The following is a 17704-nucleotide window of genomic DNA, read 5'->3' as shown; positions in this document are numbered from 1 at the left end:
TTTTTAATCAGATTGGTCCTTTATTGTAGAAATCCTTTGACACTATTATCATTTTCATGTGTGCTTTACTAAAAATAACCAAAAGCTCAAAATGTGTTTCTTTGAAACAGCACAGTTAATTTCCTAGCATAGTTAATTTCCCAGCCGTTACCTGAACACAAAATACATGTTTTCGGCATGTTTTCAACTTACCTAAATGAACAATCACTTCAAAATAAACGACCTCACAAAGACCCCAAACAAATGTGCAAAACCTCACAGCCAATTAGGGCAGAAGCAGGAGCCAATTAAGATGACTGAGTGGGAAGAATCCCATTAGGGAGCAGCCAGAGTGACAATTTGCATACTGAGAGCCCCGTCATTGTCTAAATACCAGACACTCACACTATGATCAATCACGGTGAACACTTAGAAGCCTCCTTCCTGACTTCGAACAATGAACATGAAATAAGGAAAAAGGTGGAAGAGGAGGTGTGTTTGTGTGTCTGCTGGTGGCATTGCAATAAAAGTGTGTGACTAGTTGTTTCCCGTCATGGTGTGCACACAACTCCTGCCTATATGACACATGACAGCCCGATAATTTCCACATAAAGTTCCACCCAAACTGAAAACCCCCGTGGATCCTTCTCTGCAAACATCTAGCAGCCCTTTAATGACTTTGTGTGTGTGTGTGTGTCTATATGTCACATTAAACATGCACTTAGCACACTTTGATTTGGCGTGCCTTAAATGAAGCCTGCTGCATCCCATATAGACCAAACTGCCGTGTGAATGTGATTTCGTTCTCCGTCACGGCTTTCAATAAACTGGGAAAGAGTTTCCAGCACGCGTTAAATTGATAGAGCATCATTATCCATCACTCGCCATGGACCGTGAGCAATCTGTAGACCAGGAGTCTAGACGACGAGCAACATGCAGCACGAGCAATGCCTATCTATTTGTACTGAGGGAAAAAAAATCTGTTTTTTATTCTATTAGGAATATCTTTTTATGCTGTTTTTTTTAATATATTGCCTTGTGGCTTTATGTCTTAAGTGCAGCCCTTTGAATCGACTTTCAAATAAACTTGCTTCGCCATGTCAAGCTCACGTTTCATTCAATAATGTATGTGTTGCTGTGTATTTTTTCCTTCTTCTTTAGGTAATGTTATTTCTTTCATGATACTTCTGGATGTGCTTCTCATTGCTCGTGCATTTTGATGTAAAGCAAACTGACTTAACGTGTAATTAAATGTGTTGCATATATAAAAGTGCCTGGCCTACTCTCATTGACATCTTTATTGACTTTTTTGAGCAGGAAATTAATTTAAATAAAACTCAGTCGAGGCGATATGTTATTTAATTAATTAATTAATCATTTTCTTTGCCTGTTTTTTATTGGGTGGAATGCAATAAAATATCTGGCAGAGGCTAACCATCAATCAAAGAGCTCAACTAGCTTTTCTTGATTATTTGTAATGTAATTGTATTAGGTTGTACACATCTTGACGAATTGACGAAATGTTGTAATCATAACGTATTCATCGTAATCGAGCAATACAAAAAATTAAAAGTATAAAGTAGCAATACCACAATGAAATAATTGCTGCGGAGCAATTTAATGCAAATACCTCAAATATGTGTTCTGGCTGTAGTTGAGCAAAAGCACTTTGATCTTGTGTCACGGTTTCACTTCACAAAGTAAACTTTTATCATGACAACAGCCCCCATAGATGTGAGGAAGAAAATTCCTTCCCGAGTGAAGAGCAGACAGTTAAATAAGTGTGATCCCATCAAGAGGAAGGAGTCGAGCCGAGACGTCTTCCTCGTGGCATTTGAAGGATATTGGTGAAGCAGAAATCAGATACTGTTATTGACACTGGAGGGGACGGCCGGGCGACGCTGGGATTGTCTGTCTTGTGTGACATTTCAGCGGGGTCGCAGAGGTGAGGTGTGTATGAACACACACAGCCAGTCCACAATGCATGTATGTTTGACCGTGTGTGTATATGTGTGCGTGCGTGATTCATCTGAGTGTGTGTTTGTGTGTGCGGGGTTGAGGGGGGGGCATCCCGGCAGTGATTTGGTTTTGGACTCGGCCGTGCTCTTCAGTCAGTGCCAATTAGCCTGCTGCCACCTTGTGACATTCAAAAGACAGCAGTGGCAATCGGATCGGTCTATGTACACACACGGTATGCTGACACACACACACACACACACACACACACAGCCGTGGCTTACAGGAGCTACGGCCTCTCTGTGTGCAAGCAAGCTAGACTTCTTTTCAATTCTTCCTCAATTTTCTTTGAATATTAAGACTAATCCAAAACCAACAATGACTTGATCCTTCTAACAAAGTCTTACCTGCGAAGCCAAAGCCTGATTTGACTTGTTCATCTGTGCCATAAAAAAACTCCATTGTGGTCCAGAATCTATTAAAAGACACTCCACTGAGCTCCACACACTGGCTGACATGTTCCTTCATTATAATGAACATATAGGCACTGTCGTTATTTCCACCGAGCGTCAGCCGCAAGGAGATCATGCGCTTGTGTGTGTGTGTGTGTGTGTGTGTGCATGCGCTTGTGTATCTGTTTGTCATCAGACGAGTAAACCAATCAGCCTAAAAAGTAACACCACAAACACTATTCCATTCACCTCCATTGTAATGCAGAGGCATACATCAATCTATCTATCTATCTATCTATTGCTCTCTCTCTCTTTATACAGGACTGTCTCAGAAAATTAGAATATTGTGATGAAGTTCTTTATTTTCTGTAATGCAATTAAAAAAACAAAAATGTCATGCATTCTGGATTCATTACAAATCAACTGAAATATTGCAAGCCTTTTATTCTGATTTATTGCTGATTATGGCTTACAGCTTAAGAAAACTCAAATATCCTATCTCTAAATATTAGAATATCATGAAAAAGTATACTAGTAGGGTATTAAACAAATCACTTGAATTGTCTAATTAACTCGAAACACCTGCAAGGGTTTCCTGAGCCTTGACAAACACTCAGCTGTTATAAATCTTTTTTTTTACTTGTTCTGAGGAAATATTAAAATTTTATGAGATAGGATTTTAATGTTTTCTTAAGCTGTAAGCCATAATCAGCAATATTAAAAGAATAAAAGGCTTGCAATATTTCAGTTGATTTGTAATGAATCCAGAATGCATGACATTTTTGTTTTTTTAATTGCATTACAGAAAATAAAGAACTTTATCACAATATTCTAATTTTCTGAGACAGTCCTGTATATATATATAACTATCTATCTCTCTATCTCCATCTCTCTCTCAATCTATCTATTTATCTATCAATATATATATATGTAATAGTGGAATGGATATATATATATGTATAAATATATATATATATCCATATATATACAGGACTGTCTCAGAAAATTAGAATATTGTGATAAAGTTCTTTATTTTCTGTAATGCAATTAAAAAAACAAAAATTTCATGCATTCTGGATTCATTACAAATCAACTGAAATATTGCAAGCCTTTTATTCTTTTAATATTGCTGATTATGGCTTACAGCTTAAGAAAACTCTAAAATCCTATCTCATAAAATTTGAATATTTCCTCAGACCAAGTAAAAAAAGATTTATAACAGCAAAACAAAATCAAACATTTGAAAATGTGTTTCCAGGTGTTTCGAGTTAATTAGACGATTCAAGTGATTTGTTTAATACCCTACTAGTATACTTTTTCATGATATTCTAATATTTAGAGATAGGATATTTGAGTTTTCTTAAGCTGTAAGCCATAATCAGCAATATTAAAAGAATAAAAGGCTTGCAATATTTCAGTTGATTTGTAATGAATCCAGAATGCATGACATTTTTGTTTTTTTAATTGCATTACAGAAAATAAAGAACTTTATCACAATATTCTAATTTTCTGAGACAGTCCTGTATATCTTGCCCTCTCTCGTTCTCTCTCTCTATAAACATAAATAATATATACACATATATATATCTCGTTATCTATCTAACACTTTCACATTATTTGTTGTCTTTCTGTCGTGTTGATTGTTGTTTGTTTGTCATGTCCAAATGTTGCACCTTCCGCCAAAAAAAAATCCTCGTTTGTGTAAACATTCCTGGCAATAAAACTGTTTCTGATTCTGATTCTGATCTCTCTATCTCCATCTCTCTCTCAATCTATCTATCTATCTTTCTCTATATCTATCTATCTATCTATTGCTCTCTCTCTCTCTCTCTATATATATATATCTCTATCTATCTATCTAACTATCTATCTCTCTATCTCCATCTCTCCATCTCTCTCTCAATCTATCTATTTATCTATCAATATATATATATGTAATAGTGGAATGGATATATATATATACTGTATATGGATATATATATGTATATTATATATATATATATATATATATATCTTGCCCTCTCTCTCTTTCCCTCTCTTGTTCTCTCTCTCTATATACATAAATAATATATACACACATATATATATATATATATATATATACAGGACTGTCTCAGAAAATTAGAATATTGTGATAAAGTTCTTTATTTTCTGTAATGCAATTAAAAAAACAAAAATGTCATGCATTCTGGATTCATTACAAATCAACTGAAATATTGCAAGCCTTTTATTCTTATAATATTGCTGATTATGGCTTACAGCTTAAGAAAACTCTAAAATCCTATCTCATAAAATTTTAATATTTCCTCAGACCAAGTAAAAAAAAGATTTATAACAGCTGAGTGTTTGTCAAGGCTCAGGAAACCCTTGCAGGTGTTTCGAGTTAATTAGACAATTCAAGTGATTTGTTTAATACCCTACTAGTATACTTTTTCATGATATTCTAATATTTAGAGATAGGATATTTGAGTTTTCTTAAGCTGTAAGCCATAATCAGCAATATTAAAAGAATAAAAGGCTTGCAATATTTCAGTTGATTTGTAATGAATCCAGAATGCATGACATTTTTGTTTTTTTAATTGCATTACAGAAAATAAAGAACTTCATCACAATATTCTAATTTTCTGAGACAGTCCTGTATATATCTCGTTATCTATCTAACTATGTATCTCTCTATTTCTCTCTATCTCCATCTCTCTCTCAATCTATCTATCTATCTTTCTCTCTATATCTATCCCTCTCTAAATATATATATATATATATATATATCTCTATCTCTATCTATTTCTCTTTGTCTATTAAACTCTTATCTGTCGATGGATTTATTTAAATTTGGACATTTTGCTGCTCGGCCCTTCAAAAAGCGAGTTCGTAAAATAACACGCTCCACACTAGATACATTACATTTAAAAAAATGGTGTTGCATACTTTGTCTCTTTCTTTTTACTCAATTGTACGGGTATATTATTTTGTATTCAACATTTCCCACATGGACACAACACAAAACACCCCAGCAGCCCTTCGTATGAAGCAATCCTGACGGAGACTTTGTAAAGTAGGGCATTTCAAAACCAGACAACAATGGGAAACGTCTCCCTGTCTGCAGTCCTCCACAACGCTGAGATGAATAATAGTATTATCCCAACACATTGAACTCGACTGATTGTTCAATTTAGAGACAATCACACAGTCTGTCACTTCTCCACCGCTCGCCCCTCCGTCTAATTCTGTCCCAAACACACGCATGTAGCCAAATAGGCCTTCAGTCTGAGGAGGAGGAGGAGGAGGAGAGGATGGAAGAATTAAGAAAAACTGGGCTCTTTTTTTTGCCTTTTTTTCCTGTTGGAGAACCACGCGCTCACACACACATACACACACACACAGACTGTGCACCTGCACACATACACACAGAGACTTACACAAAGGCGGGGCTAGTATCCCCCTGAGTTCTCCCTACTGCTGCGTCCATAAAACATTTACACAGAAGTGATCTCATCGGCTATTTTGAGCCCATCTCTGACCCAGGTTTGTTTTTTAAAGCGCTAGTATCGGTCTCGGCTTTTTTTTGCGATGTTTGTCTTTTACTTTTGAAAGCAGGGAGAAAGAAAAAGAAAAAAAACTCGTGCAGATAAAATGTCGTTCTTGTGCTCAACACACAGAATTGCCTCCAAGTCGGACGTCTCGTCTGGTCTCGCAGGCGGCGCCGCTGTACTCATCTCGACTTGAAAGCAGACGATTTCACCTATCTTTCTGTTCGTCTCCTTGCAGCCACAAAATAGTCTCCCCATTACATGAAGACGCTCTCTCATCGTGCACGGCGTCCTCCATGTTACGGCAAGACGGTTCTTTCATTTTCAACATAGGGCACACACACACACACACACACACGCAATCATACAGTAAGTTCCAGAGAAACACATCAAATCAATTGCTTTTAAGAGAACCCCATCTGTAAATTGAGTCCTTTTCAGGTCGTCTCCGTGGAGCCTGTGATACAAACACCGCCATTCAATTTCATAGCGAGCGTCGGGCTGCTCTTGAGATGAACAGTGATGATGTCGTAAGCACAGGTCCTTAGTTTCACTCTGGTAACGGTATGGGTTGCTCTATGATTATTTCGACCTCAATCAACCACCTAAATGTCCTTGGATATTGCACATGTGATAATGTAGATTCTTTTTTAAAAAGCAACCGAGCTGGAAAGATACTATTAGAATATTTTCAGCATAATTTCATTGCAAAAAAACCAATGTCAATGTGTGTGGAACAAAAATGTATCTGTGAATCAAAAACAATTAAGACTCAGATATATAAAATATCTGAAAAAATGACATACAGATATTAATTCGTGCAGCTTTAGAGTAAAATGAGCAACACTGCAAGGTAAACAACTGAACTACATTACAAATAAGATACCTGCACATTCAAATTGTCGAAGTATAAGCAGGTATTAATCAGCCACGTGTTCTTGAGGATTCAGAGCGAAGCCCCTGACTGTCATTATGGTCTCATCTGGATTGACAAATTCTAGAAGATGTTTTAATTCCTATACATCCCTAGATTATGCATCGATATATGATGGGCCTTGCCGACTGGCAGTTTATTAGCGGTCATCAAACAATAATTATAGACCGCTGTCGTTCAAAACGGGGAACATGCCTTCCCTGGAAATCCTCTCTCTGTCACTCCATCCTCTCCCTGGAGTGTGGCAGGACGACTGGCCACCCAAAGATGTTATAAGCTCCCATGCAGCGTTTGAAGTAACTTGTAATGCACAGGGATACGCAAGATACCGTTGGCAGATAATATTGCAATGTATTTTCTGAATAAGGATACTTTCAATTTGTGTAGAGCCACATTATATTCTGAAGGAAACAGGAAGAGGGGTGTCGGGGTGGGGTGGGGGGGTATATATACTTTTTTGCAACCCGTCAACTTCAGATCACACAGCATAGTTTACGAAGTATATCATTAGAGATGCAGGTTTTAAATCAATGCTTCAATAATCATGTTGGGATTAAATGATGTGCAGTGTTTTAAATGTGTAAACATGTTCAACAGACAAGACGTACCACACGTGTGTTTCCTAAATCTCTCAGTCCAAAAGAGTTTGTGTCAATGTGTTTGTGGTCTTCCTGAGACCCCTGAACACTAAATAAAGGAAGGGATAATGTTGACATGTCATTATCAAACTTAATTATCCCAAGCTAAAATATTATAATACTTAACAAAACATTTGATGTCAACGTGCATGATTACCTTCGCATTGAAAATGCGGAAGGTTATGTTTTGATCGCCGTGTATTTATTTATTTATTTATTTGTATGCGTGTTCCTCGCATAACAAAAAAAGTTTTAAACCGAATCGCGTGAAATTTGGTGGGATGATTGGTTATTATCCGGGGACCATTTGATTCGATTTTGGGATCGATCGGGTCAAAGTCAAGGTCATGAAAAGGTCCAATATTCTTGAATCGCATGAAATTTGGTGGGATGATTGGTTATTATCCGGGGACCATTTGATTAGATGTTGGGATCAATCGGGTCAAAGGTCAAGGTCATGGAAAGGTCAAAATCTTATTTTTACCATAGCGCGGTCAATTGTTATCCAATTAGCATGCAACTAATGCCAAAATGTTCATAATTCAATGCCAAATCTTGTGATATGCGAAGGTATGCGCTCTACCGAGTGCCCGTTCTAGTTATAAACATGTATGATGATTTTTATGAAGCCTTATAAATACATCATGTCTTATGAATGAGCTTATAATGTGCTTATAATTTGAGTTTGCTAACATTTTACACTTGCCAATGTGTACATACACAGCATCTCTGAACTTCAAAACCACAAAATGACATTCATACACATTTGAGTTGCCTTAGGTTCAACATTACATCACTGTTACGATATTATTACATAATATGCAAAGGCACTATGAACAAAATGTCGAATAAATATGAAAAGCTGCTCCAGTGGAAAAGCCATCATAAATAATTTATTAATATTAACCTTATAAACATGTTAGTATAGATAAGGTGTTGCTCACTCAGATGGTATGATACATATAAGCAGCATCTTCAAGTTTTATTTTAATTTTTTTTTTGGCAGAGCATCATATTTTTAGTAACAGATGTTTTGTAGGTAAAATCATAATCTGCAAAGTAAAAAGTAGAAAAAAAGGACATCGAAACATCTGGAATGCAGTGGTGTGTACCATACATAGTACGAGCAATTTAATGAATATGAAATAGAAGAAAAGTTCCACAGAGTTGTGCTTCAGCACCGTGCCTGAGTCAATCTTAATTACTCCCCCGCCCCATCTGAATTATGTTTTTAAAGAGATCACGGTTGAACAACAGCACGCCAGGTGAGGTCAGCATTTGCCATTCGAAAAACTCCGACAACCAACAGCACAATTTCCCATTATTTAAAAACAGATATTTTCAATTATGCAGACTGCCTGGGTCTAATTACCTGTACAACTGCTCATAACCGGAACTTAATGCCAGATCTGCAGCAGCTGTGAACTACGCCTCGTTCATTTAGCGCCGCGGATACATTAGCAAAGATCTCTGGGGCTCGCTTGACACCGAAGCGTCATCTTGATGAAGGTAACAGAAAATGTATTACAGGTCGTGTGTGTAGACTGCAGATATATTTTAAAAAGGAGATGCTCTAAAACGACACACACACACACACAATGCAGAAGGAAGATCAAGAAGGCTGTATATTGACACGGCAGCTGTCAAGGTCGTACGCAGAAGATTCTGAACAACTTTGATGCCACGTCTGCTCATTAATACCTGAGATGCAGTTGTCACAGGATGTTTGCTGCATATCTTACTGCATATCTTACCATTGGAGGTGATTTAAGTCGTCACTTTTTTTTAACGATGCATCTGGTAAAATTCCGTCAAGGCGTAAGAAGATGAATTGACCCGAAGCAACCGTCAATTTAGTGAGTGACTGTTTGAACTCTGGTTTTTATTAGCATTCGCCATCAACGTGAATCGGCCTGTTCAATGAGGTACGGAGCGTGCTTTTCAACCGTGTAAAGGCAATCAAGTAAATATTGTCTGTTTTTACAAAAAGAGAGCAGTGCTGGTATAATCAATCGCGTTGCACGTAAAAACATTTAACGTGGTGACACCTGCAGTCGGTAATGAATGACCTCACTGATGGTGGATGGCGTGATTAAACTCCCTCCCCCTGCAGAGTGACGCGATGCATGCCGACATAAAGCCCCTTGAGCGTGTTTTTATATCACAAATTGATCAACTGACTGAGAAGACAAACATAAGTCCCTCGACAAAGCGTTTCCCGAAAAGCAGTTCTTGCTGTGGACAAACAAATAATGAGGGGATTATAGTCTCCCATCACAAAAGGATTATGTGATAAAAGCATAAATTCAACAAAGTGGGTATTTAGCAAATGTCTACATTATTTGGCCATTCAATCTGTACATATTTATATATATTTGTCAGAGTTAAAATACAATTTAACTCACAAAAGCAGCTCAAATATTTAAAGAAACATGATGCTAAAGTGTTATTCAAAGTTATTCTTGAGGCGAATTCTTTCAGGTCAAGAACAAATACATCAAACTTAGATTGTGTTGACCGTGCCGGGTTATCTACCTCGGGGCCCGAGGCAAGTCTGCGGAAGCGGCTATTCTAATGTTCCGAAAATGAAAAGCAGAAAACGCGTTCTCCTGAAAGGTGTGAGATAAGCCGTCAAACCTCCTACGATGCTCACTGTGAGATGAGGAATAAAAGAAGCGTGGCCGGTTTATACATTTTCAAGGTGAGGGCGAGGTGTTGCGGGTGGTTATAAGGGCACGTCTAAAGGAGAGAAAGTCAGAGTAAGCACGGACACACATAAAGAGTCCAAAGTTGATGTATATTCACCTCCCTGACCCCCAAACTCTCTCTCTCTCTCTCTCTCTCTCTATCAACCCAACTGGTTGAGGCCAGATGGCTGTTTTGTTTCTCTCTGTTAAAGGGGAGCTTTTTTCCCCTCGCCCAGTCCGTGCTCGTGCAGGGAAATGTAGGTTACTTTAAAAACCAGCTCTATGTGAAAAGTGTCTCGCGATAACCTCCGTTATGATTTAACAAAATTGAATTTAATCGCGACTGTCGCGTCGAAGATCTGCGTTGTTATCCAGGAGCTCATTTCACAAAACTGAATCAAACCAGGATGAGACCAAGCAGTCAGTGTTATTACATCTGTAAATTCATTCTGCGTAAAAAAATAAGTACATTTATTTATTTATTTTTACAATTTCCTCCCAAAAAAGCCAAGAAAACAGATTCCTCCCATGACCCCTTTGCACTCTCGGAAAAAGGCGAATGAACTTCAGCTGAAAGTCAGGGGTTGTTATTCAAAGCCACGCCGTACCTTCACAGTAGGCGTTATCGTCTCGCAGCGGGCGGAAGCCATCCTTACAAACACAGCAGTCTCCTGCCTCCAGGTTCACGCAGTCGGAGTGCTCCACGCAGCCGTGGCCCTCTGAGCAGAAGTCGTGACCTGCAGGAGGCGCCGCAGAGGAAAAGGTTGAGACCCGGAGGAGAGAAGACGAGAGGAGTGATGGGGGCGCACGGGGGCCAGTGGAAAGGTTATGTCACAGTATCAACCCCTTTCCACTGAGCGGCTCACACCGAGGCATCTTGCCAAGTCATACAAGGGCAAAATTACGCTAATGTTATATATTTCCATCAGTTACATTTGGCTTTATGGCCTTTAACCCTCCTGTTACCTTTACATTTACTAACATATTTTACCCTCGGGGTCAATTTGACCCCAGCAATTAAAACCTCCAGAAAATTATTAGAATTAATATTGTTTCCCAAGTTTAAGTGTGAGGTACTTTATGTTTGTTTGTTGACTACCTAAATAGCCCTTTAAATATATAAAAAAGTTGATATTTCTTATATGTGTGACACAGTGAAAAAAAGGCTGGGGTCAAATTGACCCCAAAGAACACCGACGTTAAACATTGAATGGGGTCAAATTGACCCTAAAGGTAACAGGAGGGTTAAGGGAAGAAAAAAATATGTACAATGAACCCGTTTGAGTCCATTTCCTAAGAATCTTTGTATTGCTGCCGCTATTACATCTATTGCATCTGTCCATCCTGGAGAGGGATCCTCCTCTGTTGCTCTCCTGAAGGTTTCTTCCCCTTTTTTCCCCCTGAAGGGTTATTTGGGAGTTTTTCCTGGTTCGATGTGAGGTTTTGGGGCAGGGATGTCTATGTGTACAGATTGTAAAGCACTCCGAGACAAATTTGTAATTTGTGAAATTGGGCGATACAAATAAACTGAATTGAATTGAATTGAATTTTACAGGCCACCGTTGTAAGAAAAACTCAAAATCCTCCGTGTTCCACCATACAAAATTAATGTCATACAGCATAGCAACAATGTGAAATCGGATAGTCATCCTCCGTACCTCTGCAGACTTTGCAGCATCTGTCATTCAAGGTGATCTGCTCCGACTCGGCACAGTTGAGTTCGGGACACGGCTCGCTGGGGACCAGACGGCGCATGCTCCTGTCCTGTGATGAGCAGAGAAACAATCCTGGTGAGCTACTTACTTCTCAGGTCCACTCTGACCCCCCTCCCCCCCTTCCTCTGCTAAGGACCTGGATGTAATTAGAAAGGTAATTACTCATCTAGCGTGTTTCCTCTTCCCCTCCCTCCTGTGTGTTCATTACAAACCAATTACTCGTTGGTCAATAGCAATTTTTTTCCAAACTACTTCTTAAGGGAAATGGAAGCGGTCGTCTTCTCTTCCCCGGTTATTCTCAACATCAGGATTCGTGATGCATCTTTATTATGCAAACATTGAATCCATCTTGTGCATTCTCTCTGCATGTGTGTTTAGTGTTGAGTATTAAAAACCTGATTAGGAGGTTCCTTTTTGCCCAGCGTGCCTTTGGCAGGTCTCTCTAAAATGATCTCGTCTGTGTCCCTCTGACTGATGCTAATCTCGAGTCATTAACACCAGTCACAGTTGGATAAAGACAATATGCTTTTTTTTCCTCGCTATTTATGGTGGGCAAATATTTGGGCGAAGGATTTATCTGCAGGTCCAAGAAGTGTCGCGACCTCCACTTGTACGTACCGCACACAGAGTATGTTTTGCATGAAAAACTTCCCCTAAAAGTCCCCAAAACAACTTTCCAAACAAGCTACTTCTTGCAACCCACCACACCAAAGATGCCCCCCCCCCCCCCCCTGCAGCCAGCTGGCAGTCAGAAGATCAGAGGCGGGACAAACAGCTGCCGGAGTCTGCAACATCGGGCTGATTGACAGCATACCCCGTCCCCATTTCATTGATCTGCCCGGGACTGCCAGTCAGCTAACTGGGACTACAGATGGGCCAGGTGTGGGCAAGCAAGCCAGACAGCTGGCTGAAGCTGCGGATTCTGATGGGGGGGCTTTGCAGAATTCATAGGGGGGGGGGGCTGGTTGATACAATAGGAGTTGGGTGATTAAAAACTTCAAATCACTTTTCTGTGATTGATTGGGCCTGCCAGGCATAATGTCATCAAGTGAATTGCTCCCAGAAGAGAGCGACCCACCCATCTGGTGCGTCAGGCAGACGAAAGCAAATAACTCGGAATAATTGGGGGAATGAATACGGAATCGGGACCCCTGTTGGTATCCGTGGGCTGGTACTGACGAGCGGCCGTGGCCTCCGATGAGTGACGGGTGCACGGCGCTCCGGCCTCGACGAATGTAAACTTAATTAGGAGGGGTTTGGTCAATTTCAATTACAAAGAAAACGCTGACAGGCCAGATCGATACAATCTAGTGGACAATCTTGCATTCTGGCTCGTTGAAGTTTGATTCATGCTCTCAGGCTCGGCCACAGTGGCAGTGGAATGAGTATTTAGTGAGCTGTCATGCACCGCTTGGTGCAAATTATTAGAGTCGAAGTGCTCGGTTACACGAGTTACTATGCAGGGTCTCTCTTCCTGCTGAGTATTGATAAAGTAATTTAGACTACGTATGTGTTTTTTTAAGTGTGTGTGTGTTGACATGACTTACCCTGCATTCAAACAGCAGGCACCTGCCAGAGGAGTCCGGCACAGCCTTCTGATCCCCGTCCACCAGCTCTCTCCCACCAAACAGGCAGACAGCTGGTAGTGGACACAGAAACATCATCAGCGTAATCACAAATAAACACAAAGAAAATAAACCTCCACTTAAAAGCACACATTACTCCCCTAAAAACACATTTCATTCACATCACATTCGACATAAAAGATGTATTTCTCCCTTCTATTAACGTTAATTTGAACGCAATCCATGAAATAGCCTCTCTGAATATCTGCAAGTGAACGCTTTTTTAAAAAAAATGCACACTGCTCTGAGATGTTTTCGATTTTGATATATTATGTGAGCTCAATCTGTTGCTGGAGAAATTCTCAATTCAGAGTTTGGGTTGAGAAACTAGCAAGACTTTAAAAACGGTCCAACTGAAAACCCCGCGCTGTCATCAAGAGGCCACAACTGACGGCCCTTCAGGCCTCTCTCCCAAAGCCACGCCCCCTAAAATGATCATCATGAAGGTAAACAACACACATGGATATTTCTAGTACTCACAGCTGTTAGGCTAGCAGCTGGTGGGAAAACCAGCGTAGATATACAGGAAGGTAGAAGCCCGTAGAATCAATACAAAGAAATGATTGGACGGACAGGCACAGCCACAGATCTTTGTCTGGGCGTTTGATTTATTGATCGCTGACGGGATGTCGATTCCGTCCAAGCATCGGACCTGAGGGGACGGGTGCCTTCTCCAAAGCTGCCCCCTCCCTTTGGAACGCTCTCCCCCATCACCTCAGACATTCTCCGTCACTCGCCACTCAACCCATTTCTTTAATTCAAAATTATTATTTAAAAAATGTATTTAGATCTGCTTTTAACCTGTGATGCCAGTTTGTATTTAGTGGTTCACTATTGTCACCTTTCCTGTTTTGTTGATGCTTCTATTGGTTGTTTTAAAATGTACTATTAATTAAGAAAATGTCAACAAATATGACGTTTTTGAAGAAGACCTAAGCTTTAATAAACTATGATTTATTGGTTTACATTCAAAGCGTCAAATATCACCTCATATTTTCTCAAGCTATTTAATAACATGATCTCATTACATACATTCTCATCCCACTACCCCCTCATCCCCCCCCCACTCATCATCTCCCCCCCCCCCCCACACCCACACACCAAAATATCCATATTTATACAAAACTACACTCCTACACTTGGTGTGGACACGAACACTGGCGGAACACCAGGAATCTTATCTAACAGTGCTGCTTTACACGTATGATGTAATCTGTCCTTGTTATTTCCAGCTTTGTTGAAGTCCTCGCCTAAAACGAGTCAAACCAAATGGAGCAAATCAAACTCAATTAAGCATGATGGAATAATCAACATGTGGCGCGAGAGAGGGCACCCCCCACTAAATCTGTTTCCTGTTATTCTAGGATTAGGAGGAGTGCGGAAAATAGTCACATGGGCAGAAAGTCAGCGTTGGACGAGGAGGCGGGGTCGGAGAGATTCGGGCCGATACGAGGAAGAGAAATGATTGACGCCGCCGGTCAGGCCCTGTTACAAAGCAGTGTATCATGAAAGCGAGGGGCTTCTGAAACAGTCATTTGACGTTCTACTTGACAGACTATAAAAAATTAAAATTAAAAAATAAACAGACTCGAAACTCCTCCCTGCTAAACCTTGTGCTGCCAAATAAGGCTTTAATTTGGAGAGCGGATCGTGTCTTTGTAGTGGGGAAACTCGCGGCGCTCTTCTCTCCAAAGCCGGAGCATGCGTAATTAGCCGTGTGTTTGTCTACCTCTTGTAGATAAGTGAGCACAGGGGCGTCGAGTTGAAGGGGATTACCAGCTACGTGTTCATATTGGTGGAACACGGCAGCAGATTCGTGGATTCATACTTTAAAACCCCCCCCCCGGCGTTGCAGCCGTGACCCCGCGGGTCAGCGGGAAAGATGCCGACGCGAATCCATTAGAATCCACGACCAATGGCTGCTTGCCGATAAAGAGTCTATTATTTGCTCTGCGAGAGAAGCAGGAGAGCGGCGGCGGCGGCGGCGGCGAGTGGGAGTGTGTGGTGAGAAAGTTCTCGAGTGAAGTCAGCTCGCTCAAGCTGTGGAGTGAGATCTACAACGGAATATTATATAAACATTAAGTATCATTCATATGGTCTCTAGCCTTCTATAATTCACAATCTTATGAATACAGAATTACGCTAAATCACTTCCTTCGTTCCAATGCGTTGACAGACGGGCCTTTTCCACCTTTGGAAAAAGCTAATAAGTCACATATATTTAAGTTTCATTGGGGTTGTTACCGGAAGAATGACGGGGTGAGAAAAGCTAATATCCTCTGAATATCCGTTTTTATTGGGAGAATATGAGATGCAGAGTGCTGCGGCGAGGAGGCGAATAAGAGTTCATTGCCGAATCGTGTGGGAGAAAAACAGACCCTCCATGCGGCGGTGTGATGAAACGGAATGATGTATTCAGCGAGAACACATCAGAGCTCAAAAGTTAGAGAGCGGATATTTAAGGAGAAACTATTGCCGGTAACCGTGTGCATCGTTTCAGTCGTCTTCACTCTTTTCTCACAACCTCAACATGTCCGCCATAAATAGGAACTATTTCACGAGCAGCGATCCCAGATTTACTGGCTCGTGGCCGTGTGACCGGTGGCCATCTGTATTTCGAAGCCAGCTCGTGAATAATTGATCGGTCCATGTATATGCAAAAGGATGGACTCATCTCGAGAGGCATGTTAGGAGGTAGCTTAGCAACACAGCAGAGCCCCGGTCAATTGTCAGGCAGCCCTTGTGGAGGCGTGATGTGCGCTCTAAATCTGGCGCCCGGTTGGTTTTTTTCCCCCGCCGATGTGCATGCGCGTGGTCGCGATTGTGTCCGTGATTGCGTGAGAGTAGGAGGGTGATGGGGTTAAGGGGACTCCAACTCACGCTGGCACTCCTTGCAGCAGGCCCCTTTTACGTAGGCGGGCGCCGTGCCCGCCGGACACTGAGAGGGAGGGCAGGAGATGGCGTCGCACTGCACCGTGCCATTCTGGGGAGAAAGAGAGAATGACAACAACGTTGTTTACAGCAGTGGCTCTCGACCTTTTTTTTCAGTGACATACCCCCTGTGAAATATTGTTCACAGCCAAGTACCCCCTGAACAGAAAAAAATGATGTAACACGCAGCATTTTGCATATAATATATACAATTCAGTTTATGAACTTTTATTACCTTCACATTGAAAATGCGGAAGGTTATGTTTTGATCGCCGTGTATTTATTTATTTGTATGCGTGTTCCTCGCATAACACAAAAAGTATTAAACCGAATCACATGAAATTTGGTGGGATGATTGGTTATTATCCGGGGACCATTTGATTAGATTTTGGGATCAATTGGGTCAAAGGTCAAGGTCATGAAAAGGTCAAAATCTTCTTTTTACCATAGCACGGTCAATTTGTATCCAATTGGCATGCAACTAATGCCAAAATGTTCATAATTCAATGCCCAATCTTGTGATATGCGAATGTATGCGCTCTACCGAATGCCCATTCTAGTTGAATATTTATTAAATAACTATTTTCAAAGGCTTTTTTAATGGATGCTCATTTAAAATATATTTTAAACAAATCACAAGTACCCCTTGGAGGGCCTTCACGTACCCCCAGGGGTACACGTCCCCCCATTTGAGAACCACTGCTTTAGAGTGACTTCTACAGGCCGACAGATACGGGAAGTTTCGGGGTGATGTTGACAAACTCTATGTTAATATCGAGGAATTAAATCTGATACTTCTAGTGATATGGTCCTATATTACAGACTGATTTCCAGGATCCCATAAAGTTGCTGATTTCAGTGAAGGGCTCATGTTATGTCCAGTAATGTCACGTAAACAAGACACAGTTTTGAAACAAAAATGGCCAAACCAAACTTCAATTTCTTCTCAACGTTTCAATTTGAGCATATTAAATGTCCCTTACTGTCCCCCACCCTGTTGCAGTTTGTAAATAAGCTAGGGGGGGAAATCAAGCATGTGCGCAGTCTCTAAAACGGTTGACGCCCTGTGTTGTCGGAGCTTTCCACAGCAACCTGTAAATGCAATATATTTCAATGCTATCTCCTTTCCCCTCGGTTGTGCCTTTAATTAACAACGCTTCCACGGATGAAAGCTCTGTGACAGCAACATTTATGAACCTGATCCACATAATTGATAACATCTTAATGCATGGCCTTTGAATTTTAAAGGTCACAGCT

At 40.6% G+C, this 17704-nt stretch overlaps 1 protein-coding gene across 1 annotated transcript in view; it reads right to left on the bottom strand.

Moving 5' to 3' along the window:
* Nucleotides 1–17704, bottom strand: part of LOC130195454 (protein kinase C-binding protein NELL2-like) — an 80909-nt gene that overhangs the window by 45181 nt on the left and 18024 nt on the right. The window contains exons 9-12 of the mRNA XM_056416986.1: nucleotides 16397–16499; nucleotides 13439–13530; nucleotides 11835–11940; nucleotides 10785–10913 (exon numbers count right to left, since the gene is read on the bottom strand). Coding sequence (XP_056272961.1) covers nucleotides 10785–10913; nucleotides 11835–11940; nucleotides 13439–13530; nucleotides 16397–16499 — 430 coding nt within the window. The remainder of the gene's footprint in view (nucleotides 1–10784; nucleotides 10914–11834; nucleotides 11941–13438; nucleotides 13531–16396; nucleotides 16500–17704) is intronic.

This window comes from Pseudoliparis swirei, chromosome 6 (assembly GCF_029220125.1).
Source record: "Pseudoliparis swirei isolate HS2019 ecotype Mariana Trench chromosome 6, NWPU_hadal_v1, whole genome shotgun sequence".
Lineage (NCBI taxonomy): Eukaryota > Metazoa > Chordata > Actinopteri > Perciformes > Liparidae > Pseudoliparis > Pseudoliparis swirei.
The sequence above is the reverse complement of the archived record's forward strand: the minus strand, read 5'-3'. Positions and strand labels throughout refer to the sequence as shown.